We start from the raw sequence: 23,436 nt of genomic DNA on the forward strand, positions 1-23,436 counted from the left end.
CAAGGCTGCAGCTGCCTCCCTGACCCAGGAGCTCTGGGTTAGGCAGAGAACTAATGCTCTAGGAAAGAGGAAGCCAAGCCAAGTCCTGATCCTCATCGATTGGGGTGCAGAGTCAAGGAGCCAGCTGCATGCACCAGGAGCTCCGGCTGCTCCTGGGGCAACTTCCTTCTTGAGCAGGTACTGCTGACCTGGGGCCTGGGGCTAGGGGAATGGAGGGGGAAGGGCCAGAGCTTGTGGAGGACATATGAATGTGATTGCTGGACCATAAAACAAACCCAAGCCAGACACACGAATCAAAGCTGAACTCAGAACCCAAGTCTCCCCACCACCCTAAATCTTCCCAAACCACAGCCCGCTTGCAGACTTATCCCCACCCCACTGCAGCCCCAGCCCTGATCTCAGCTTCCCCTCACCGACATGGCATTGGCAACCACTTCCCAATTACCTTCCTCATGCAACCCCATCCTCCCCACCACCCGACCCCAGCTCCCTTATCCCAGCCAGACCTTCACTTGTCCTGGTCATCATGTGCAGCCAACTCCAGGTGGCATCCACCCCCAGCCACTGCTCTGTACTGCGCCCCCAGAAACCACAATCCCAGCCTGAATTCTATCCCAATCTTCATGCTACCATGCCCAGAGGCTGCCCTCACTCTAACCCAACCTCATTCTACTTTGTCCATCACCTCTGCACCTGTCCATGGACGGCCCCATCTTGGCCCACACAGCTCAGGGAGTAGATATGCTGGCCAGGACCATACAGAGCCTGGCTAAGAAGCCAAATGCAAGCTTTCTGCTGCTTGTGCCAAAGCCAATGCACAGTTTTTGGGGTTTTTTTTGGTCTTTTTCCTTTTTATCAGTACCAGGGACTGAACTCACGACTGCCTGCTTTCAAGGCAAGCGCTTATGCCGCTGAGCTAAATCCCCAGCCCCCAATGCACAGTTTTCGTAAATTCTATGGCTTGCAGAATGAATTTTGGGCCTGTGTTTTGGGGATTTCCTCTATTTTGAAGACAATCTATTCCTAGACTGGCCTGACTGTACCCTGACTTCCTGTCTTTGGACCAGAGCCCTCCAGCTGCCTGTACCACCCCATGTCCCTTCTTCTCCAGCCATATAGGGAAGTTGGGGAGAAGGCTGGTGCTGGGAAACAGAAACTGAATTCTATATCCAGTCACAGCTGGCTACAGTGAAATGACCTTTGTCCTATCTTGCCTGGATGCACTCAGCCTTGGTGTCAGAGGTCAGGGATTTGGGGCCTCAACCCGCCTAGATGTTCTGGGACCATCGGTCTCACATGCAGCAAATGTAGGCCCCCTTGGAATCCCAACCCAGGCTATCCCAACCCAATCTGATTCCAATTCCTGGAGCGAGGACTAAAACCCTGCCTTTGGAGCACCCAAGACTTGGGAACACAAGGGTGAATGTGTGGGTGCAATGCTGTTCCAGAGAGTCACTGTTTAAGGGAGGGCCACATTCCCTGGTACCTTCATTCTTCACCCCTTTCCCAGGACTAAAATCACTGCCACTAGGGGGCACTGGGCACTCACTAGGCCCAGCCACCCCAACCCAAACCCAGGAGCACCTTCACCTCTGCATCAAGTATCTCACAGGGACAAGAGCCTCTCTGGGTTTGTGCCTGCTCTTTCTTTTTCCAGGACAATTCTGTGGGCCGAGGCAGGCCTTTGGTGAGACAGGATAAGTCAGTGATGGCAAATCTTTTAAAGCTTTCAGCAGTAACCAACAGCCTGCTGCAGCATGTGTGCCACGGGCTCGTCACCACTAAGCCAATAAGGGGCTCCAATGGAGTGGAGTGTGAGGTTGGCACTGGGATAGGCATAGGTGACATCCACCAAGTGTTCTGGATGCTTCTAGAAAGTTTTCCTACACACTTCCTTTCTGGGGTCCATATGTCCACATCCACCATCTCTCCATGAGCTTCAGTATTACCCTGTTTAGGACCCCAAACAGGAAGACCCAGGGGCCTGGGGACTCAGCTTGTGGATATCCCTAGCTGCAGTGTGTCTGAGCTGCCTCCTGATGCCAAAGCCTGGTGCTCAGCTTAGGGGTAAAAATCCCTGGAAACAGAGCAGGCCTCGGACTGCCCCCAGCTGAGCACAGCTCTTGGTTGCCTGGCCGGTAGAGTTTTTCTTGTTGTGCCCATGCCCTTGCTGCACTCTCTGCTAGGATGTCCCTTCCACCTTCTGTCCCAAGCTAAGCATTGTATCTCAGTCCCATCCAAACCCAGTCTGTGCTCTGCCCTTTCCCAGGTGTGCCCTAGGGTAGCTAGCAGTCAGCTGAGGCAGATGGGCTGGGGCGTGGGAGATGTCATGCATTTCCTGTCCCCATTCTCAACTTCGCCAAACCCTCCTACCATCTGGTGAGTCAGCAGACACCAAGGAGGATTGCAAAGTTGACAGTGTGTGTGTGTGTGTGTGTGTGTGTGTGTGTGTGTGTGTGTGTAGATGGTGCCAGGTGCATTTTAGATGATTTCCCGCTTGACTGCCTCAAGTATACTTGGCAGCAGTAAGTATATGTGCAATATTGTGTAACAATCCCACTGTCTCTTTCCAGAACTTTCTCAGCATCCACACAGAGACTGCTTTCATTCAACGCTAACTCTCACTCTCTCCTCCCCCAGCTGCTGGTAACCTGTATTCCACGTCTTGTCTCTAGGAATTTATATTCTAGAAGTTCCACGGAGTGGAACTATACACTACTCACCCTTTTGTGTCTGACTGATTACACTCGATGTTTTCAGCCAGGTGTGGTACCCATGCCTGGAATCTCAGCTAATTTGAATGCTGAGGCAGGAAGACTGAATGTTCAAAGCCAGTCTAGGCAACTTAGCAGCATCCCGTCTGAAAATTAAAAATACATGAAAGGGCCTGGGATATAGCTGAAAACTCCCTGGATGCAGCCCCCAGTACTGAGAAACAAAACTGTACTGTTTCTAAGGTTGGCCTGAGATATAACCAGGGTTGGAATGTCACCCCTCACCCCACTGCTGCTCCATTGTATGCATATGGTGTATTTTCCTTGTCCATTCTGCTGATGTGGACTCCGCAGCTATTTCACCTTGTGGCTATTGTGAAAATGCTACCATGGACCTGGTGAACAAATGTCTGTCTGAATCCTTGCTTTCCATACTTTTCCATATATGGCTAGGAGCAGGAGGGCTGGATCATTTTGTGATGCTATGTTAAATTTTTATTCCCTTTGCAGTACTGGGCACTTAACCAGGGCCTTCATAGTGAGATAACGTTATGGAGCCCCAGAGAGCCCCCTCCCCACTGGAGGTATACAGCATGGTATACAGTAGGCACTTAACTCACATTTATAGGATATGTCCTGGGCAGGGCCCTTGTGCCACCTGCCATACCTAGACTTTCCCTGTCACCTCCCTGCTTCTACTCTGAACCCCAAAGAGGCTCAGGGCCCACACTCCTTTCTCACTTGCTGAGCTGGTCCCTGAGTGTCCCTGGGGCTTCTCTATACTGCTGAAGTCCCTAGGTCCTCAGTACCAGGTCCTCCAAGATCACTGCTCACAAGCTGCCAAGGATGAGGCAAACAGATAGCTCTAGGGTCACTACCACGACCATGAAGGGGAAGTTCCAGCTGAAAGTCCCACTTGTACTTACCTTGAAGTCTGGATAAGATTTTTGTAGACAAAGATCGCTTGTGGTGGTAGATGTCACAGCTGGGTAGCTAGTAGCTGGTGGGCAGACGGGACGGGGCAAGAAACGGGAGTCTTTTACCTCTTACAGGCAATGCGGAATAAACAGAAGAGTGATTCTTACAGGGAGCACTTTGGGAAACTGGATCAAGCTCCATTATGGCCAGGCTTGGTGGCATAGTCTTACTATTCCAGCACTCTGAGAGCCTGAGGCAGGAAGATCCCAATTGCTCAGCTTGGGCAATTTAGTGCCTTAGTGAGACCCTGTCTCAAAAAAATGGTCTGGAGTTATAGTTTAGTGTGAAGGCCCCTGGCTTCAAACAAAAAGTCATTATGGCCTGGTAAGCCTTGCCATAAGGAAAAAATTTCCAGTGAGAAACCCTCCTTGTCTACTGGGTACCCTGGAGTAAGTCACTGGGCATCACTGGGCTCCAGTTCCTCCAGGCCTGGGTAGAAGCAGGGGCCAGGAAGTGAAGGAGGAGGTTGAAACAGCTGCTAGTAGCCCCTGGGACTGTGTTCCTGATGGGCGGGGAAAGAAGAACTTGGGGTAGGGCCAAGGGGCAGGCTACCAAGTGAGAGCATTTCTAGGCATAGCCCCAGCCTGGGAGGTGGGCTCCTGGTTCCCTGCTGGTGACTACTCTGGAAGTCCTAAGGAGACCTGTGTCTTCCCTAGGTGGACCAGCACAGCAGGTGGGGACCTGGAGTCTCAGTGGGCTCTGGGGCTGAATGCCCTGAAGTATCCCAAGGAGATCCCTGTTTGCCCAGCCAGCCCAGTGCATCGCCCTCCTCCGCATCAGAACCAGCCCGGACGCTGCTATGGGCTTTGTGCTCCGGCTGCTCATCTTCGCCTCCATCCTTCCCTCAGGTAAGCTGCGGCCAGTGCCCAGCTCCCAGGGCTCTACCGGTGGAGGTCCAGCATTGGCAGACTGGACCTTGTCTGGTGAGGCCTGGCTGCTGAGAAGGAGGGAAGACAGAGGGAGGTAGTGGCAGAGATGAGCAGGGCCAAAGTCCCTCTTGGAGTCGCCAGCCAACCTTCTGAGCGCCATGGGGCAAGGACAACCTAACCTGGGGGCACCAAGAAGGACTGCACTAGGGGGCTTTGTGAGGGCAGGTCAGGGCTTGGCAGCCTACTGGGGACACCTCTCTGGAGCAGATGGCAGCAGGATTCCATGGGGTCCTCAGGCCACAGCCTCCTCCTCTCTGCCCCACCACTCCTCCTGCAGGCCAGCCCTCGTGGGGCGTCTCCAGTCCGGGAGATGTGCAGGGTGTGAAAGGATCCTGCCTGCTCATCCCCTGCACCTTCAGCTTCCCTGCCAGCGTGGAGGTGTCCGACGGCATCACTGCTATCTGGTATTATGACTACTCAAACACTCGGCAGGTGGTGAGTCACTCAGCCACACCCAATCTGGTGGAGTCTCGATTTCGTGGCCATGCGCAGCTGCTCGGAGATGTGACTCACAAAACATGCAGCTTGCTACTGAGCGACCTGCAGTCCAAGGATGCCGGTGCCTACAATTTCCGCTTCGAGATCAGTGAGGGCAACCGTTGGTCGGATGTCAAAGGCACCTCGGTCACCGTGACAGGTAAGAACAGGGTGGCCTGGCGTAGCCTGGCTCCCTGGCTTACAGCCTCATCCTTACCCTGACTGATCTCATCCTGGCCAATGTCAGCTGGGCCCCACGACCACCCTGCCTCCTCCTTGTAGCTTTTCTGGGCCCTGAAGTCTCTGGACCAGAGTTTATCCCTCATGTGGGTGGTGCCAGGCAAGAGACTTCAGGGTGGCCAAGTTGGGGATGGGAGTTCTGAGCTCTCCTGTCTTTGTCCTCAGAGGAGCCCCAGGCACCCACCATCACCTCCCCCAAGAAGCTGCTCGAGGGCACAGGGGTGACCTTCAACTGTTCCACGCCCTACGTGTGTCCGCAGAAGCCAGTCAGCCTGCAGTGGCAGGGCCAGGACCCCACTCGCTCTGTCATCTCCAGCGTCCAGAAACTTGACCCCACAGATGGAACCAGCCACACGGAGACCCTTCACATAGTCCCGTCCTGGCAAGACCATGGTCGGACCCTGTTCTGTCAGCTCTCAGTGGCCAACCACAGGCATCAGAGCCAGGTCAACCTCCATGTGCAGTGTGAGTGTTCGGGGAGCAGACACCTTTGCTACTGAGCCCACATTTGTGGCTCCCTGACAAAAAAAGCAGCCCCTAGAAAGTTTCTTCCCTGATGCCAAGCTGGGCACACTCAGGTCTCCAGACAGGGCAGGTGGGAGCCCAAAGAGCCAGGTGTAATCGCCTCTGCCTAGCCTGGTCTAATGGGCACATGTTCCACAATGCCAGCTGCTCACAGGTCTCAGGCCGCTGGCCCCCAAGCACTAGAGGGACAAATGCTGGGCAAGTCCCTTGGCTCCAGGGCTGCTGCTGTTCCATCTGTAGAGCGGAGTTAATGCTGCATTGTTCCTCTCTCATGCATCTGGAGAAAAATGAAAGAAGGTAGCCAGAAGAGTGCTTGGCACTTGGCAATGTAAGCTTTCATTAGCAAGTTTACACAGAGGCCTTGGGACGTGATTTGAAGGACCAGTTTCTAACTATTGCTGGTCTCTTCCTTACAAACCAGTCAACTCTTTTGAGAGCCGCTCTGATGCTGCTTTTTTAGCTCCCTGCCATTAGGCAGTTGGGCTCTTCTCCACAGTGACCACAGCCACTAAAGCAGTGTGGTACCTGTGACCTTCTCCATGCAATTGGACTCAACCAGAACAGGAACAGCGGGCAGTGTCATGAAGCAGAAAGCCACAGAAGGCCACATAAGCAAGCACCAACCACATTAGCAGAGTCAGGGTGGAAAGGGAAGGAAGCAGGGATGTGGGGGAGGGCGAAGATGGGGCCTGCCTGGACACAGGTTACTTGGGCCTGGTGTTTTCCTTGGGTGGCCTTCTTTAGAGCAGAGCTGTGAAAGGCTGGGAGTCCTCCCTTGTATCTCATCTGACACCCCCATGGGGTCTTGTAGATGCCCCCAAGGGCGTGAAGATCCTCCTCCACCCTTCCGGCCAGAACATCCTTCCAGGGAGCCTGGTCACACTCACCTGTCAAGTGAACAGCAGCAACCCCACTGTCAGCTCCATGCAGTGGTTCAAGGATGGGGTACCCCTCGAAGTCGATGGTCCCATACTGCAGTTTTCTCAGGCAGCCTGGAATGATTCTGGGGTCTACACCTGCGAAGCCAGGAATACAGTGGGCTCTTTGGCTTCACCACCCATCAGTCTCCATGTCTTCAGTGAGTCCCAGGGGAGCTGGATGGAGCCTGGGTGGTGGGGGTTCTGGCCAAGGCAGAGTCGAAGGCTGGCAGCTCAATGCCTGTGGGTGCAGACAAAGAAACCGGGCTCTGTCTTGATGTGAGATAGATGTCAGCCCTTCCCTGAGAGGTGGGATATCAGGAGGTGCATGGTGTCTGTAAGTGCCCACCCCACATGGAAGGTGGGCAGGTGAGGAAAAATCCACAGAGATTGAAACTGAATAGTTATGCCCCAGGATTCTATGAGGGTGGGCCTGGAAGTCACTGAATAACCTCCCAGCATGCCATGTGCTGCTGTTGCAGTGGCCAAGGTCAAAGTGAGTCCATCAGGTCTCATCCTGGAGAACCAGCCGGTGATGCTGGCCTGCGACACACCCAGGGAGGCGCCCAGTGAGCTTCGCTACAGCTGGTACAAGAACCAGGTCCTGCTGGAGAACGCCTACGCCCCCACCCTCCAGCTGCACTCAGTCACCAGGGCCGACACGGGCTTCTACTTCTGCGAGGTGCAGAATGCCCAGGGCAGCGTGCGCTCTGTTCCCGTCAGCGTGCTGGTCAGCTGTAAGTGACCAGGGTGGGGTGGCAGTGGACACTGCCAGGGCAGGACAGGAGAGTAGAGTGCTGCTGGAGGATCAGGGTCCCTGGCATGGGAGCTCTGAGGCCACTTTACCCAGATGGTAAACTGGATGGTCTCTGTGGCCAGCTGGCCTGGAATTCGTGGCTCTGCTGTGCACACCTGGGCTTTGATCTCCCTGGGCCTCAGTTTCCTCCTACTTTTCCAAACATTTTATTTGGAGCTAGAAATGTAGCTCACTGGTAGAATGCTTGTCTAGCATGTGTGAGGCCCAGAGTTTAAAGACCAGCACTGGACAAAATATGTATTTGGAAATAAGTTCAAACTTATAAAAGTTTTAAGATTAGTACAAACAATTGTCATATAATTTTAACCTAGAGTCTCCAAATACATTTTGGTACATTTGCTTCATTGTTTTTCTTTCTGTGTCTCTGTCTCTGTCTCTGTCTCTGTCTCTGTCTCTGTCTCTGTCTCTCTCCCCTGCTGAAAATCATAGCTTTGATTGCCTTGTCTTAAACACACATGCCCAGCACTCATATTTGCTTGTGGTTTGGCAGAATTATCTAACATACAACTTGCTTCATAATGAAGTGCTGTGTGCTTGTATAATTTATTGAATACTTGTGCCAGTGACTTGTCCTTGTGATCATGTGGGTCACCAGGGGCTGTAGCTCTCTACCACCACCCAGCGCCTTGAGACAGGGCCATATTACAAATCACTAGCTACGGAAAAGATCAAACTTCAAGCCAGGTGTGGTAATGCATGCCTGTAATCCCAGAACTCAGGAAGCTGAGGCAGGAGGATCACTATGGGTTTGAGGCCGGCCTGGTTACATAAGGGAGTTGAAGGCCAGCCGGCACTACATAGTGAAATCCTGTCTCAAAAAAAATCAAAGCTGGGACCAGGGGTTCAGCTTGGTGGTGTAGCGCTGGCCTGACAGGTGTGAGGTCCTGAGTTTGATTCCTGGTACCCCTTCTCCCCCCAAAATAAATCAAAATCAAAACCAAAACACCTCAAACTTCAAAGTAGAGTTTCCACTGAACATGTGTTGCTTTTATGTCATTGTGAAGCTGAAAAATCATAGACCACTGTAAACTGAGGATGATCTACAATTCCACTCTCGAGCTGCAGACACGATGCCTCTTTGCCCTGACTTCCCTGCCTGTACTTCTCAAGGCCATTCCCATACACCATTCCAGTGCAAGGGCCACGGTTAGGAAATGTGACATTGATCCAAGACTAAGCTACAATCCTTGTCCAAATTTTAGCGGTTGACCCAATAATGTCTTTCACGGCATTTTTTCCCCTCTGGTCCACAGAAGGTCACACATTTAGGGCTGGATCGCTGTCTCTCTCTGTGGTGTCCTGTCCTATGGGACAACTCCTCAGCCTTTCCTTGTCTTTCATGATGTGGAAACTTGAAGAACACAAGGCTGTCTTTTGTTTGGGACTCTGCATTTTGTCATCTTCAGTGTGTCCTGTTGAGTGTCAGTGTGTCCCGTGCTGGTAATGTCCCCTTGGATTGCTTGGTTAAAGTGCTGTCCACTGCCTGGTCTCTACCGGTTTTCTCATATTTATAGGGCCCTGACCTCCCCCCTGCAGAGCAGCTGCAAGGACTGATGGGACAATAGAGGAACTCCTGGACAGTCCCATTCCAGGGTATTCTGGTACAAAGGGGTCCAGGACCATAGGTTCAGGTGGGAACCCGGGAAGCACTGTCAAGGATGACAGGCCCACCTCCGGTCTCCATACAGACCCACCCCTCGCCCCGGACCTGAGTGCCTTCCTGGAGACACAGGCCAAACTCGTGGGCATCCTCCAGTGCTCTGTGGTCAGTGAGCCCCTGGCCACGCTAGTGCTGTCCCACGGGGACCTCATCCTGGCCTCCAGCTCAGGGGAGAGTGACTACAATCCCCGCTTCACTGTGTCCTCTGCTCCCAACTCCCTGCGCCTGGAGATTCGAGACCTGCAAGCAGCCGACAGTGGGACGTACACGTGCACAGCAGCCAACTTCCTTGGAAACTCGACCTCTACCCTGGACTTCCAGGCCAATGGTAAGTTGGACATAGACGATGTGGGAGTGTGTGGATGTGTGTGCATGTGCTTGCACATGGGTATGTATGTTGAGGGGAGTCCTCAAAAGGAGGCTTGCTTTGGCCTCTTCCTTCTGGGAGTCCAGGGTCTGTGCTAGGAGTTAAGGGAAAGAGACAGAATAGAAAAGTGAGGGGTTGCTGCTGTCGGTGCTTATGCCGCCCTCTCCTCTGTCTGAGGCCATGGTAGACACAGCTGCCTAGCACATTAGGCAAAGCAGGATTTGGTACAAGCCAGGTTGTAGCTCAGAGTCCTGGGCTGTGCTGCAGACAGTTACTACCAGGAGGTCCGAATTGGCCTTCAAGGCCAAACACTCCTGACCCACCACTAGCCGGGACCTGGCTCAGCCCCAGGGGCGAAGCAGAAGCTCCTGCAGCAGGAGGGAGGGGTACTGGGAGGGGTGGGGCTCTCACAGGCTCCCCAGCCTCATCTTTCCACCTGCAGCTGCCCGGCTCTTCATCAGCCCAGCGGCCGAGGTGGTGGAAGGGCAGGCGGTGACCCTAAGCTGCAGGAGCAGCCTCAGCCTGGGGCCTGACACCCGCTTCTCCTGGTATCTGAATGGGGCCCTGCTCCTCGAGGGACCCAGCAGCAGCCTCCTGCTCCCCGCTGCCTCCAGCACCAATGCCGGTTCTTACCACTGCCGCGCCCAGGATGGCCACAGCACCAGCGGCCCCTCTGCGCCGGCCATCCTCACTGTGCTCTGTAAGAAGCTTCACCTGGCTGTGCCTGCTGTGGGGAGGGCACCCAGCAGCCACCCACCTCCTCCAGCCCACTTGACCCCATGTGACCTCTCCACCCAGGGCCGAAGCTGTGATGGTGTGACTGAGCCCTCTTGTACCTCCCTGTGTCCTGACCTCCAAATGCAACTCATTTGTCTCTCTCTAGCCATCCTGACCCCATGTCCAAGCTGTGTTCTCTGGGCAGCCTTGGGATAACAAACTCCTATAGATGTGTACAAACCTTATGGTCTGGGCCTTTGGGGTTCCTGTACGTACTAAGGCAGAAGCCCTTGGGCCAGGTATATAGCTCAGCAGTGCAGCACCTGCCTACAAGTGTGAGGTCATGAATTCAATTCCTGGTACCAAAAGGAAAAAAAAAAAAAAAAAAAAAGGAAACCCTTAGCACTGGACGGAGCAGGCCCTCTTCATGCTACCACAGGCAGATACCCTGCAGGAGCCAAGGCGGTCAGTCCCATTCAGGGCACGTTTAAACTCCAGAGGTCCTCCCTGACACACAGGTCCTAGCCCCAGGAGTCGCTGAGACTTTCGGCCACGTAGTGCGTACATCCTAGCTAGAAAATCACTCCCCTTTTTCCAGGTGGGGTCGCCCAGCACCAGGGTCTGGTCTGCTTTCCCTTTAGCAGTGCACAGCTGCACAGATGTCTACGACTGCTCTGGGAGCCCAGACTGGAGTGGACCTGGGGCCTTGGCAGTGGCCTTGGGGTGAGTGTCCTGCACTTCCTTCCACAGATCCCCCCCACCAGCCCACACTCACTGCCCGCCTGGAACTGGATGCCACTGGAGCTGAGGCTGGTCGCCACGGTCTCCTACTGTGCCGTGTGGACAGCGACCCGCCTGCCCACCTACAGCTGTTCCACGGGGACCGCATGGTGGCCACAACATCTGTGGGAGGCTGCAGCACCTGTGGGGTTTGCTCCCAGCGCACAAAGGTCACCAAGGAGCCCAACCTGCTGCGGGTGGAGATTCACAACCCGGTGCTGGAGGACGAGGGCGAGTACCTGTGCAGGGCCAGCAATACCCTGGGCAATGCCTCAGCCTCAGCCACCTTCAATGCCCAGGGTGAGAGGCAGGACTGGAAAGGGGAGGGGCAAATGGTGTGGGCAGGGGATACACCTCTGTTGCCCCCAGGCCTTCCTTCTGGTCCCTGGGTGGGGCAGGGGTGGTCAGAGCAAGGGCCGTCTCCATTGAGGCTATGTCACCTGCTGTCCAGCCACTGTCCTGGTCATTGCCCCGTCCAACTCCCTGGAGGAAGGCACAGAGGCCAATCTGACTTGCAGTGTGAGCCGGGAAGCTGCTGACGTCCCTGCCAACTTCTCCTGGTTCCAGAATGGGGTGCTGTGGGCTCAGGGTCCCCAGGAGACCATAAGGCTACCGTCCGTGGCCAGGACTGACGCCGCCCTGTATGCCTGTCAGCTCATCACCGAGGCTACCACCCAGCCCTCGGCACCTGTGGTCCTGAATGTGCTCTGTGGGTACCAGGCAGAGTAGCAGGGACCTGGGGATAGCCCTGGAGCACCCAGGGTAGGGTTCGGATGTGGGGAGAGCAAAGCCTGGCTGGGCCTGGGCTGTGTGTGCAGGGTGGGGGGGACGATGTAGCAATTGGAATGTGGTGGGTTGGGCTGCAGGGGTCTGAGTTCCCCGATTCCTACAGATCCCCCGGATCCTCCGAAGCTGTCATCCCTCCTGGACATGGGCCAGGGCCACATGGCCATGTTCATCTGCACTGTGGACAGTCACCCTCTGGCTCAGCTGTCCCTATTCCATGGGGAGCGCCTCCTGGCCACCAGCCTTAGACCCCAGCCCCAATCCCATGGTAGGCTCCAGGCCAAGGCCACCCCCAACTTCCTGCAGCTGGAGGTCCGAGAACTGGCTATTGGGGACTCTGGTCACTATCACTGTGAGGCCACAAATGTTCTGGGGTCAGCCAACACCTCACTCTTCTTCCATGTCCGAGGTAAGTGAGTGTCCTTTGATGATGGAAAGCCCTAATACTAGCGGGCTCTTTGTTCAGACACTGGGTTGCTTTTGTGCTGTGAATTTTGCACAGAAATGGGAATCTTTCTCCTTTTCAGCTTGCCAACCTCCCTTTGCCTCCTGGTAGATATTTTGGTCTGTAATTACTGCAGCAACCACTAGGAAATAGTGGCAGTTATGCAAGGTGGCTGGTTAGGTTAGCACACTTCTGACATAACTTGTTAATAGCATCATTTTGTTATAAGTACAGTAAAAATTCTCATACAAAGCCTAACATACACATGCACTATGCATATACACGTATGAGTGCATATCCATATACATTCTGTATTCCTATTCTTCTCTACAAAAATTCTCCCTGAGCAAAGAAACAAGAAAAAAGGAAAGGTAATGTCCAGAAAGCAAAAGCCCAAGAAAAACGTAACAATCAGCAGTGGCAAGTTACATTTACTTTGGACCTTTGTTCTGTATCTTTTCTTTTCTTTTTTTTTTTTTTTTTTTGTGCCTTTCTCCTTTTTATCAGTAGCGGGGATCGAACTCACGACTGCCTGCTTGCAAGGCAGGCGCTTATGCCGCTGAGCTAAATCCCCAGCCCTATCTTTTCTTATTATTAGGTCAATTTCGAAGGCAGAGAAATCGAGGGCAGTCTTTCCCAGGAGCTCACTCGCTGGCACATGACCTGCAGGCCCCACTGACTCTGGACTGATGTAGTTTAGGCCCCTGCGTGGCCTGTGCTCTTGGCTTCAACCCAGCACTGTTTCGTCACTCTTGACCCTCAGCTCCTCCTCCTCTGTCAGTCAGAGCTGGGGACTGAGAGGACCTACCCTTGCCCACTTCCCAGTGCCTGGCTGGGTGCAGAGAGGGCCAGAAAGGGCTAGAAAGAGCTCAAGGTCGTACAGTGCCAACCTGCTCCTCAAGCCCTTGGCCATCTGTGTCATTCATGGTCAGGACGATGGTCCTCAACTTGACCTAAACCCCTTTTATTTCAATGCTGTAAGGGTCGAACCAACATTTGTCAAGAGCTCACACACACAGGCGCACAAACCCGATTCCCATAGACTCAGCCTCCCATGGGTGGGATGTGATTGGCAGAGCAAAACCATAATTCTAAGGGGTGAGTGGCAAGTGTCAGGCAGACAGAGCTGGTATAAGTGGGCTGAGAGCAGGAGAGGCAGAGACACACGGCTGAAGCTGGGCAGCAGTCTGGAGCGGAGCCTTCAGAGACACAGGGATGGGGGCATGATGTCCTGAGTGGCCATGCATCCAGCCCCAGACTGCTGGAGTTGTGCCACAGCCGTGGTTTCTCTCTGCAGGAGCCTGGGTCCAAGTCTCACCATCCCCTGAGCTGCAGGAGGGCCAGGCTGTGGTGCTGAGCTGCCAAGTGCCCACAGGCATCTCTCAGGAGGCTTCGTACCTCTGGTTTCGGGATGGCCGGCCCCTCCATGAGTTGACCTCGGCTACACTGCGCATTCCAGCCATAACTCTGAAGCAAGCTGGTGCCTACCACTGCCAAGTTCAGGCCCCAGGCTCTGCTATCACCTTGGCTGCCCCAGTCAGCCTGCATGTGTCCTGTAAGGGCATGTCCCACCCATGGGTGGGGAGGGGCTGCATTCCCTGGTCCTGGCTCTGTGACCACAACAGAGCCCTGTGGATGGGGGACCCTGGCCAAGCCCTGACCATTCCCCACCCACACAGATGCCCCACGCCAGGTCAAGCTCACCACCTTGATGGACGCAGGCCCAGGGCGACTGGGCCTTATCCTATGCCATGTGGAAAGTGACCCTCCATCCCAGCTGCGGCTGCTCCACGGGGACCACCTGGTAGCCTCTACCCTGCAAGCTGTGGGAGAAGCTGCAGGCCACAATGCCCAGCTGCAGGTATCTGTGACCCCTAATGCACTGCGCCTGGAGATCCACAACACAGTGCTGGAAGATGAGGGCGTCTACACCTGTGAGGCCACCAACACCCTGGGCCAGGCCTCCGCTTCAGCTGACTTCGATGCCCAGGGTCAGTGTGTATTTGTGTGTGTGCACATACGCGTGTACCCTGAAAAGAAGAGAGATGAGAGAGGGCTCTGGAAGCCACTGAGCTGTATCCCCAGCTCTTTGTATTCTTTGAAATAGGATCTTTCTTGTTTTCCTTTTTCTCTCTTTTTTTTAATGTTACTAGACATTGAACCCAGGGGAGTCTCTGCCACTGAGCTACATTCCCAGTGCTATTTTCTTTTATTGTTTGTTTTTTGAGACAGTTTCACTCTGTAGTTCAGGCTGACCTTAAACTCATTATGTAACCCAGGTTGGCCTCAAATTCACAGCAATCCTCCTGTCTCAGTCTTCCAAGTGCTAGCATTACTGGCATGCACTACCATACTTGGTTTTATATGTATATGTATATGTGTATGTATATGTATATTATTTATTTTGAGATGGAGTCTCACAAAGTTACCCAGGCTGGCCTTAAACTTGTGATCCTCCTGCCTTAACCTTCCCACTAGCTGAGGTTACAGGCATGTGGCATCATGCCTAGCTGGAAGAGCTCTTTTTAAACATGGAATTTTCCATGGATGCCTGGCTGATAAACTCATCAGAAAATGCATCTCAAGAAGAAACCATAGGGGCACAGGGAGGCCTGGTTCTCCCCATTTGCTCTACCAGGGCAGGGAGGGTCTCAGGCCTCTACCGGGACCTGTTTGGGAGACAATGAGTCCATTTCGAGGGGGGTCCTGGGGTGACTCATCTGCATGGAGGCAGGTGGCCCGCTTTACTCAGCCTGAGGCCCTCACAGGTATCCCTCTCTCCACAGCCGTGAGAGTGCAAGTATGGCCCAAGCCCACTGTGCAGGAGGGGCAGCAGGTAAACCTTACCTGCCTTGTGTGGGCCACCCACCCAGCCCAGCTCACCTACACATGGTACCAAGATGGACAACAGCGCCCAGGTGCCCGCTCCATCTCCCTGCCCAACGTCACGCTCACCGATGCTGCCTCCTATCGCTGTGGTGTGGGGTCTGCTGGCCAGGTTCCCCGCCTCTCTGCACCTGTCACCCTGGATATCCTCTGTGAGTCTGATGGGATGCAGGGTGGGGTCCAAGGCATGACCAGAGCCCCACAGCTAGCCAGGACTACACACCCAGCCAGCAGATGGAGCACAGGACAAGGAGCATTGGTTTGGGGGAAATGATGGGTTGTCTCTGAGAAGAGGTACAGTTGGGATGGGAGCCAACATCTCCTAGGTTCCAGTGCCACCTGCAAGCTCCTTAGACACCTTCTGTGCCCCTGCAGATGCACCCCGAAACCTACATCTGACCTACCTCCTGGAGCGCCATGCCAGGCAGCTGGCTTTGGTGCTGTGCACGGTGGATAGCCACCCACCTGCCCAGCTGACCCTCAGCCATGCGGGTCGCCTCCTGGCCTCCTCATCCACAGCCTCTGTCCCCAACACCCTGCGCCTGGAGCTAAAGGAGCCACAGCCCAGTGACGAGGGACTGTACAGCTGCTCAGCCCACAGCCCTCTGGGCCAGACTAATGCGTCCATGGAACTGCGGCTGGAGGGTGAGGCAGGCCAGGCCCGGGCTACAGGAATAACCATAGGCATCCGCTGCAGTGTCTGACTGGGCCCGACTGACCCTGACCTCCTCAGGTGTACGGGTGACACTGGCTCCATCAGCTGCTGTCCCTGAGGGAACCTCCATAACAGTGACCTGTGAGGACCCTGCTGCACGCCCACCCACACTTTATGCCTGGTACCACAATGGCCGCTGGATGCAAGAAGGGACGGCTGCCTCACTTACGTTCCTGAGGGCCACACGGGCTCACACAGGCGCCTACTCCTGCCAAGTCCACGACGCCCAGGGCACACGAAGCTCCCGGCCCACCTCCCTACAAGTCCTCTGTGAGTAGGGATCCTTGGCCGGCGCTGCCTGGGATGAAGATAGAGGAGGGTGCTTCTAGGCCCCAGTGGGGGTGCATGGGGAGTACTATGAGCTCAGGAATGGGCACTTGGAAAATAACAGACATAGGGCCCTAGGACCCCTGCTTGGAGCACTCTGCCCATAGGATTCTTGGCAGGTGTCACTTCTAGGAAGGGATTATTTAACTAGAGGCTCCAGCCTTGCCACCATCAGGCAGGGGGGCATCAGGAAATACAGAGCACTTAAACAAGGCCCCCATCTGTTTCCTTCCCCTCAGATCCCCCCAGGGATGCTGTCCTTTCTTCCTTCCGTGACTCCAGAACCAGCCCCATGGCCATGGTACAGTGCACTGTGGATAGTGAGCCACCCGCCGAGCTGGCACTGACCCACAATGGCACTGTGCTAGCTACTAGCCATGGGCTCCACGGCTCAGCATCTGGGACTAGTCACATCCAGGTGGCCCGTAATGCCCTGCGGCTGCAGGTGCCAGATAAGCCAGCAGGTGACGACGACATCTATGTTTGCACAGCCCAAAATGTGCTGGGTTCAACTAGGACCACCTGGCAGCTGCGGATGGAAGGTGAGTGGGAGAGAGGGAGAGAAGGGGGTGTGGGTGCCGTGAGCCAGTGCCTGTGTGAAGGGTTGTGTCTGTCACTAGACAACCTGAAGGGGCATGAGATAGCCCTGCCCTGCAAGGCCAAATCACTGGAGGGGTTGCCCAGCCTGGGGGGAGATGTGGCTTCACCCTGAGAGATCTTCATCCTGAGGTACAGCAGGTGTCACAGTGCCCAGGGAAGCTGGCAGAGGCAAGACAGAACCCTGCCCTCGTAGGGCCCAGGGGTGGGGACAGAAGCAGAGCCCCACCTTCAGGCAACCCAGTCTGAGAGCAAGATGCAGGCTCATCCACCAGACTGGTCAGGTGAAGGAGGCCTGTCTTGTGCCAGGAGCCCTGGAGGCAAAGCAGCATCTTCTTACTCTGAGTCAGAGGAGAAAGACACCGTCCCACCTTTCAGTGCCCGGGCCCCAAGATGGGCCAAGACTTCTTCTGTACATTGTACAGGACCATAGAGCCCTGACCACTTGTCTGTCCTTGCCCTGCAGGTGTGAGTGTGGTGGCCAAGCCAGGCCTGGAGGTGCCCGAGGGCTCTGCACTGAACCTGAGCTGCCACCTCCCTCATTCTCCTGGGTCCATGGGCAACTCCACCTTTGCATGGTTCTGGAATGGCCGGCTGCTGCACATGCATCCAGTGCCCACTCTTGCCTTCAGCCATGTGGGCCGTGCCCAGGCTGGACTGTACTACTGCCGGGCAGAGCTGCCCTCTGGTGCCTCTGTCTCTGCTCCTGTCATGCTCCGAGTGCTCTGTGAGTGTGAAAGCTCTGCCTCAGTCTCCCTGCATCTCGAGTGCCCACCTCAGATTTTTCTCTTCCGTTTGCAAAGAGAGTAAAGACTTCACAGGCTTGCAATGTTGAGTAAGAATTTCACCTGTTGGGATGTCCTGTGCATCTGTGTCTTGATTCCCTGTGAAAGGGGAACCATGGCAGCTTCCTAGTCTTGGGAGGAGCACAGGAGATAAGCAGAGGACCTGGCACACAATAGACTCTCATCAACTATGGTCTCATATTCTAGTCTTCACCAGCACCCATGCCTCATCAGTTAGCTATTGCTGCATAACAAATGACCCCAACCCAGAATTTTATGCATCTGAAATCTGGGCTGGGTTCAGCTGGCCAGTTCTCTTGGTCTTGTCTTATCCAGTTGCAGCTGTCCAGTGGCTCCACTGAGGCTGGATGGTCAAAAATGACCTCACTCTTGTGGTGGGTCTGATCTTCCCACACAGTCATGTTCAGGAAGCAGAGCAGAAGCTTTTGAGGACTAGCCACAATATCACTTCTGCCTTCAGTTGGTCAAAGTGAGCCATAGATGCCAGGGGCGAGGAAATAGACTCTACCTCCTTACAGGAGGTGCAGCAAAGTCATGGTGAACAGAGGCAGGGAAGGAAGGATTTATGCTCATTTCCTGAAACCACCATGCTCCTTTCCTCCCCACAGACCCTCCCAAGACACCTACCATGACAGTCTTTGTGGAGCCTGAGGGTGGCCTCCGGGGCATCCTAGACTGCCGGGTGGACAGTGAACCCCTGGCCAGCCTGATTCTCCGCCTTGGCAACAGATTGGTGGCCTCCAGCCAGCCCCAGGGTGTTCCCACAGAGTCGCACATCCAAGTCTCAGCCTCCCCCAACGGCCTGAGGGTGGACATGGAGCTGCTAAGGCCCAGCGACCAGGGAGAATATGTGTGCTTCGCCTCCAATAGCCTGGGCTCAGCTTCTGCCTCTGCCTACTTTGGGGTCTCAGGTGAGGGGAGGGGCTCCAGCTACTCCCTTCAGACATGGCCTGTCTGTCCAGTCTAAACTGGCCTCTTAGAGTTCTCCAGATGGGAGCTTTGAGATGAAGTGCAAGGGCAGCACTGGGGCTCAGAACCATGGCTGCCCCTGAGCTCCTCCTCTGTGTTCCAGCCCTGCACCAGCTGCATTTGCTCCAGTGTCTCCTTTGGGTGCTGGGACTGCTGGCCGCCTTACTGTGCTTGCTGTTGGGCCTGGGGGCCTACTGTGTATGGAGGTGGGTCTGGGTTGTCCTGCCCTTTTTCCTCCAGCACTCCCCACCTACTTTAGGGGAACTTCCCACTTGCCAAGTTCAAGTACTGCTACGCCTCCTCATGTGGGTCCCCCAGAATTACCTCTAGCCTTCTATGCCCCCCCCCCACCCCGTACCCTGTGTGTGTTGAAGAAAGGGCTGTGCAGGAAGAAACAGCAGGTGCTCTGGACAGTGGGAAGCCTGAAGGCATGGGTGGAGGAGGAAATGAGGAGCAGGAGCCTCTGAGTTCATTCTTGACTGCAGGAAGCGTTCCAGACATTTGAGCCTAGGCAGGAATTTGGAGATGAACTTCTCCGAGGGACATGGGGACATGCAGGTAAGCATTCCGTAAACAAGGGCATGTGCAGGCATAATGCCAGCTTGTTCACAGTGCCCTGCTGGCATCTGGGATGATGCCTGGGGCCAGAAGGAGGTTGGGGAGGAAGTGCAGGGGGCCAAGACCCCGCGAGAGTGAGAGAGAGCCATATTCTGCTCAGGGCTGGGCTGCGTGGCTTTTTGGTCTTAGCAGCCTCAGGCTCAGTTCCAAGACACATTTCCTGATTCCTTTGCCTTTGTTTTGAGTTCTTCAACACTCCTGAGCCTGCCTGTCACCTGGGCAGGGTTGACAGTGTGCCCCCTCTGCAGATGAGCGACTTCAGGGGCCAGAGGCAGAGCTCTGGCTGTGCCCACTCTGCCAATCTTCTTGGGGAAGCGGGGCGCGCAGGGACCATGGTTGGGCCCATAGTCAGCCTACGACCAGGCCTTTCTTTGTGGGAAGCTTATTGAGCACGCACAGGCACGTGCTCAGCAGCTGAGCTGACAGGTGGTGCTGCTGCCCTCAGGAGGAGGAGGAGGATACTGATGAACCAGGCACTGTGAAGCAGGCAGCGCTGGGTCCTGGCCACGTCTTTGCAAAAGACATGGTGACATCTGACTTCTGAAGACTTGGCTGCAACTCTTTTATGGTGGTAAGAGGTGAAGAAAGGCTTCGTCCACCCAGGAGGGTGCTGATTCCAGGGAATCCTCAAGAAAACTGAGTTGATTGTGTCATTTACTTGTGTCTGTGCCTGTCTTTCCTCTGGACCTCCTCCCTTCGCCATCTCTCTTCCAAAGGAGGCACTGCAAAACACAAGGCTGTCTGTGTCTTCACAGCCTTGCCGAGCACTCTGTGCCTGACAGTGTATGAACAGGCCAGGCTTCTGTAACATGATACCAAATACAGTGGCTTCAACATGGATAGAGTTTTATTTTTCTTTCCCCTTCTAGTCTGGATATGCTATGGTGGTACAGGGTGTTGGGGCTCAGGCTCCTTTCATCTTACTTTTTCCCATCCCTAAACTATTGCCTTAGACAGTGAGGTTCACATGGCCCCACTGTGTCCATGTTCCCTACATCCAGAAGAGGGAAGGATGGAAGCGGACGGCAGGAGGCTCACCCGTTCCCATTGTGTGCACAGCCCCGGAGCTGCACGGGTCAGTTTCCTCCCTTCCCCTCAGCTGGAGTTTGCTCACCAGAGCACACCAACCTGCAAGCGAAACTGGGCAGGAAGTTTTTATTCTGAGCCCAGAGTCCATTTGGAATTTTTGTTTCCAAAGGGCTTTCAACTATGGAGTCAATCCTGGGACTTTTGATACTGATGGGACTGACCTACCTCAATGCGCCTAGCCATTCCGTTCTTGGGCTTCCTGAGAGAGATAATTAGTCCCTCTCACAAGATAACACTAAAGAAATTGAGACTTGGTATTCTCTAGGGTGAGGGCATGCCAGGTCTTTGGGCCAGTGCTGGCCCTTGAAAGAAGAGGCGCCCCATTTCCTCACCTTCCACCCCACCCCAGCTTTAGCAGTGAAGAACAGACACAGATGTGCTTACCATCTCTGGGCTTGCTCCAAGAGCACCCCTCTCCAGTGACAGGTGAGCTCCTGTCATTTTGCTGGTTTTCAATGTACCAGAGGTTGTTAAAACAAATGAAGGCGACCGACAAGGAACCAGGGCCTGGGAGGAGCTGGTGCTTGATCAGCTGGTGACTGCCGTGTAGCCTGGTAGCAGATGATGGGAGGAGCAAAGGGTCTGCAGATCTGGGCTGAGAAACATGGAGAGTATTGGCTACTGGTTCAGGAGCTAACAGGCTGGGAAGGAATTAGAGGCCAGGTGAGCACTGTGAGGCTAGGCTGTACCCTCCCTCCCTCGTTCTGGATCCCGTTTCCTTTCATGGCTGATTGCCACACTCCTCCCAGACCTGGTCCTGCATGTCTTTCCAATAAACCTCCATCCTATGATGCAACTGGAGTGAGTTTTTTTTCCTTGAAATCCTAACTTCTGGGCTAGAACACAGAGGATTCAAAATTAATGCATTTGTTCAGGGACCATCCACAAGAGGTGGCCTGGGATTGTAAATCACATGATACTGTCACAAACCATCTTCTGCTGGATTGAGTGTGTCCCTTCCTGCTCCCTGAAGCTCTGACTGTGTGCTGCTCACCCAAAAGGACCAGCACAGCACTGGTTTCTTCTACCTTGTTGAGTAGGAGGGTGGAAACCTTGGGTTAAAGTCAAGGGTGGGACAGACAGAGCAAACCAAGTGCAGCCAGGTGCTTGGGGGCTGCCTGGCAGAGGGGAGAATTGCAGATGGCCACGGAGGGGGATCTGGGCACATGTGACTTGGAAGTCTTCATCTGCATCTGTGTCCCTTCAAGGAGATATATGTCCACAGTGGGCTGGAGGGAGCTCGGTTGAGTACTTCTGTGGTCTAAAGGCTCCCAAGACTTTGAAATAAACTTACAATTGAAGTGTAACATCAATTATAAGTGTAAACTTATAATTGAAAGTACACACTGTATAAGTGTGAAGAATGATTTTCCCCAAAGCAAAGAACTATGCAGCCAGCACAGATCAAGAAACAAAGTGTACCCCAGCACCTCCCTGGAGTTCTCTCCCAGTCTCAATTCCCCAAGGGCTGCTACTGTTTTGACCTCTAACACCATAGATTTCATGTTTCGGGTCTTGAACTTTGTATAAATGGCACTGTGCAGTATGTATGACAGTTTTGGGAAATAATTCAAGAATATCTATGGAGCTAACATACTCCCATGACCCTGACATTCCACCCCTGTGTATTTACCCAAGAAAAGAGGGTTTATGTCCCTGTGAGACTTGTATGAGTGATCACAGCAATGCTACCCATCACAGCCACGAATAGAGACAATAAATGCACAGTAGCAATGGAGAGGCAACATCAACTGTGCCACGTTCCCACGATGGAATATTACACAACAGTGAGCATAAGCGATGACTTCAGACAATGTACAAGTGATGTTTCAGTGTTGAGGGAAAGGAGCCAGAGGCAGGAGCCTTTGGTGTGGGAGGTACCGCTTTTCCAGGGTGACTGAATCGTGTCCTCTGCCAGGTTGTAAAGAAGACACAAGTTTTCAGGCACCGTGGAGCTCTGAGTCTGGAGGAGGGAAGAGGCGAGCAACTATGGTCCTCTGTGAAACACACCATGCGGAAGCACTGTGCAGGGTCCGCAGCCTGGCTTTGGGTCGGGACCTGAACGAGGAGACCTTGCACTGCTTCTTGGGTGCCACCTTGAACAGCCTTGCTCTGGCAGCCCCTTTTCCCAGGCCCTCTCTGCCTTGAGCCTGCTGATTATGGACTGAAAACACGAGCCAAAATAAACCTCTCCTCCTTTAGGTCGTGAGCGATATGTATTTAAACCCCAGTGAGAACGTGGCTGATACCCTGAGGCTACCATCATGCACCAAGTTTCAGTCAGTGATTGGCTGGGTAAGTGGCAGTGGTCCCATAAGATTTCAAAGCAGCTGAAAAATTCCTGTCCCATAGTATTTCACTGACCCTGTCCTACATTTAGGTATGTTTAGAAGCAAACACTTTGCCTTGTGTTTCAATTGCCTGCAGCGTTCCCTACAGAAACATGCTGGCCAGGGCTGTGGCCTGTGAACAGTAGGTTCCACCATATGCAGAACCGAGGTGTGGAGAGGCTGCACTGGCCAGGTCCCATGAGCACAGGCTCTGTTTTGTGCAGTCTGCTTCTGTGTCTCTGCCCCTGAATCTCCCTCTTTCTCTCTCTGTCTCTCTCGGCACTGGGTACTGAACCAAGGACCTCATACACACTAGGCAAGCGCTGCACCACTGAGCTATGTTTCCAGTCTCTTTTAAAAAGAGGTTTTTGTTTTGTTTTGTTTTTAAATTTTGAAGCAAGTTCTAAGTTGCCCAGGCCAACCTGATCTCAAACTTTGACTCTTTCTGCCTCAGCCTCCTGAGTAGCTGGGGTTACAGGTGGTGAGGCATTTCTCAGAATATATCCCATCGTCAAGCAAGGCATGACTGTGCTGACACACAAAATAGTGCAAATGAATCTCAAAAACTCATAAAGGGGGAAAGGAGCCAGACGCGGCAGAGTGTGTGGTGTATAATTCCATTCATGTGCATAGGGAAGGAAACCTATGGACAAAAAGAGACCAGCAGCTGCCGGGGCTGGGAGTGGGAGAACCTCGGAAAGGGGCACAGGTGGCCTGTGGGGAGTGCTGGAAACGCACCACACTTGT

At 54.0% G+C, this 23,436-nt stretch overlaps 1 protein-coding gene and 1 long non-coding RNA gene across 4 annotated transcripts in view; one reads left to right on the top strand and one right to left on the bottom strand.

Annotated features, from left to right (window-relative positions):
• Siglec1 (sialic acid binding Ig like lectin 1) lies at positions 1-20,110 on the top strand. Of its 3 annotated transcripts, XM_003476411.4 has the most exons (22): positions 2-177; positions 4,349-4,540; positions 4,899-5,258; positions 5,504-5,803; positions 6,675-6,941; positions 7,263-7,517; positions 9,286-9,585; positions 10,067-10,324; positions 11,092-11,421; positions 11,573-11,830; positions 12,014-12,316; positions 13,650-13,907; positions 14,032-14,343; positions 15,139-15,390; positions 15,614-15,883; positions 15,972-16,223; positions 16,520-16,822; positions 17,344-17,604; positions 18,292-18,594; positions 18,756-18,858; positions 19,138-19,210; positions 19,716-20,110. In XM_003476411.4, exons 2-22 carry the CDS (start codon positions 4,492-4,494, stop codon positions 19,812-19,814), a joined length of 5,166 nt encoding a protein of 1,721 aa, XP_003476459.2. In that variant the 5' UTR covers positions 2-177; positions 4,349-4,491; the 3' UTR covers positions 19,815-20,110. The 3 variants fall into 3 exon arrangements, with proteins under 3 accessions (XP_063104833.1, XP_003476459.2, XP_063104834.1); XM_063248763.1 differs by lacking the exon at positions 11,573-11,830 and having other exon boundaries at positions 1-177; XM_063248764.1 differs by lacking the exons at positions 2-177; positions 4,349-4,540 and having other exon boundaries at positions 5,089-5,258; positions 5,599-5,803.
• LOC106029106 (uncharacterized) overlaps positions 19,153-23,436 on the bottom strand; it is an 11,362-nt gene continuing 7,078 nt past the window's right edge. Inside the window, exon 2 of the long non-coding RNA XR_010047531.1 lies at positions 19,153-20,954. This is a non-coding gene — a long non-coding RNA (uncharacterized LOC106029106). The remainder of the gene's footprint in view (positions 20,955-23,436) is intronic.

This window comes from Cavia porcellus, unplaced genomic scaffold, assembly GCF_034190915.1.
Source record: "Cavia porcellus strain 051 isolate PalLab524CR breed Dunkin Hartley unplaced genomic scaffold, mCavPor4.1 scaffold_5, whole genome shotgun sequence".
NCBI lineage: Eukaryota > Metazoa > Chordata > Mammalia > Rodentia > Caviidae > Cavia > Cavia porcellus.

Coding starts and splice junctions, on each gene's coding strand:
- Siglec1 (XM_003476411.4), top strand. CDS start 4,492: ATGGGCTTTGTGCTCCGGCTGCTCATCTTCGCCTCCATCCTTCCCTCA. Junction 18,595..18,755: donor TGCCTACTTTGGGGTCTCAG/GTGAGGGGAGGG, acceptor TCTGTGTTCCAG/CCCTGCACCAGCTGCATTTG. Junction 18,859..19,137: donor GGGGCCTACTGTGTATGGAG/GTGGGTCTGGGT, acceptor TCTTGACTGCAG/GAAGCGTTCCAGACATTTGA.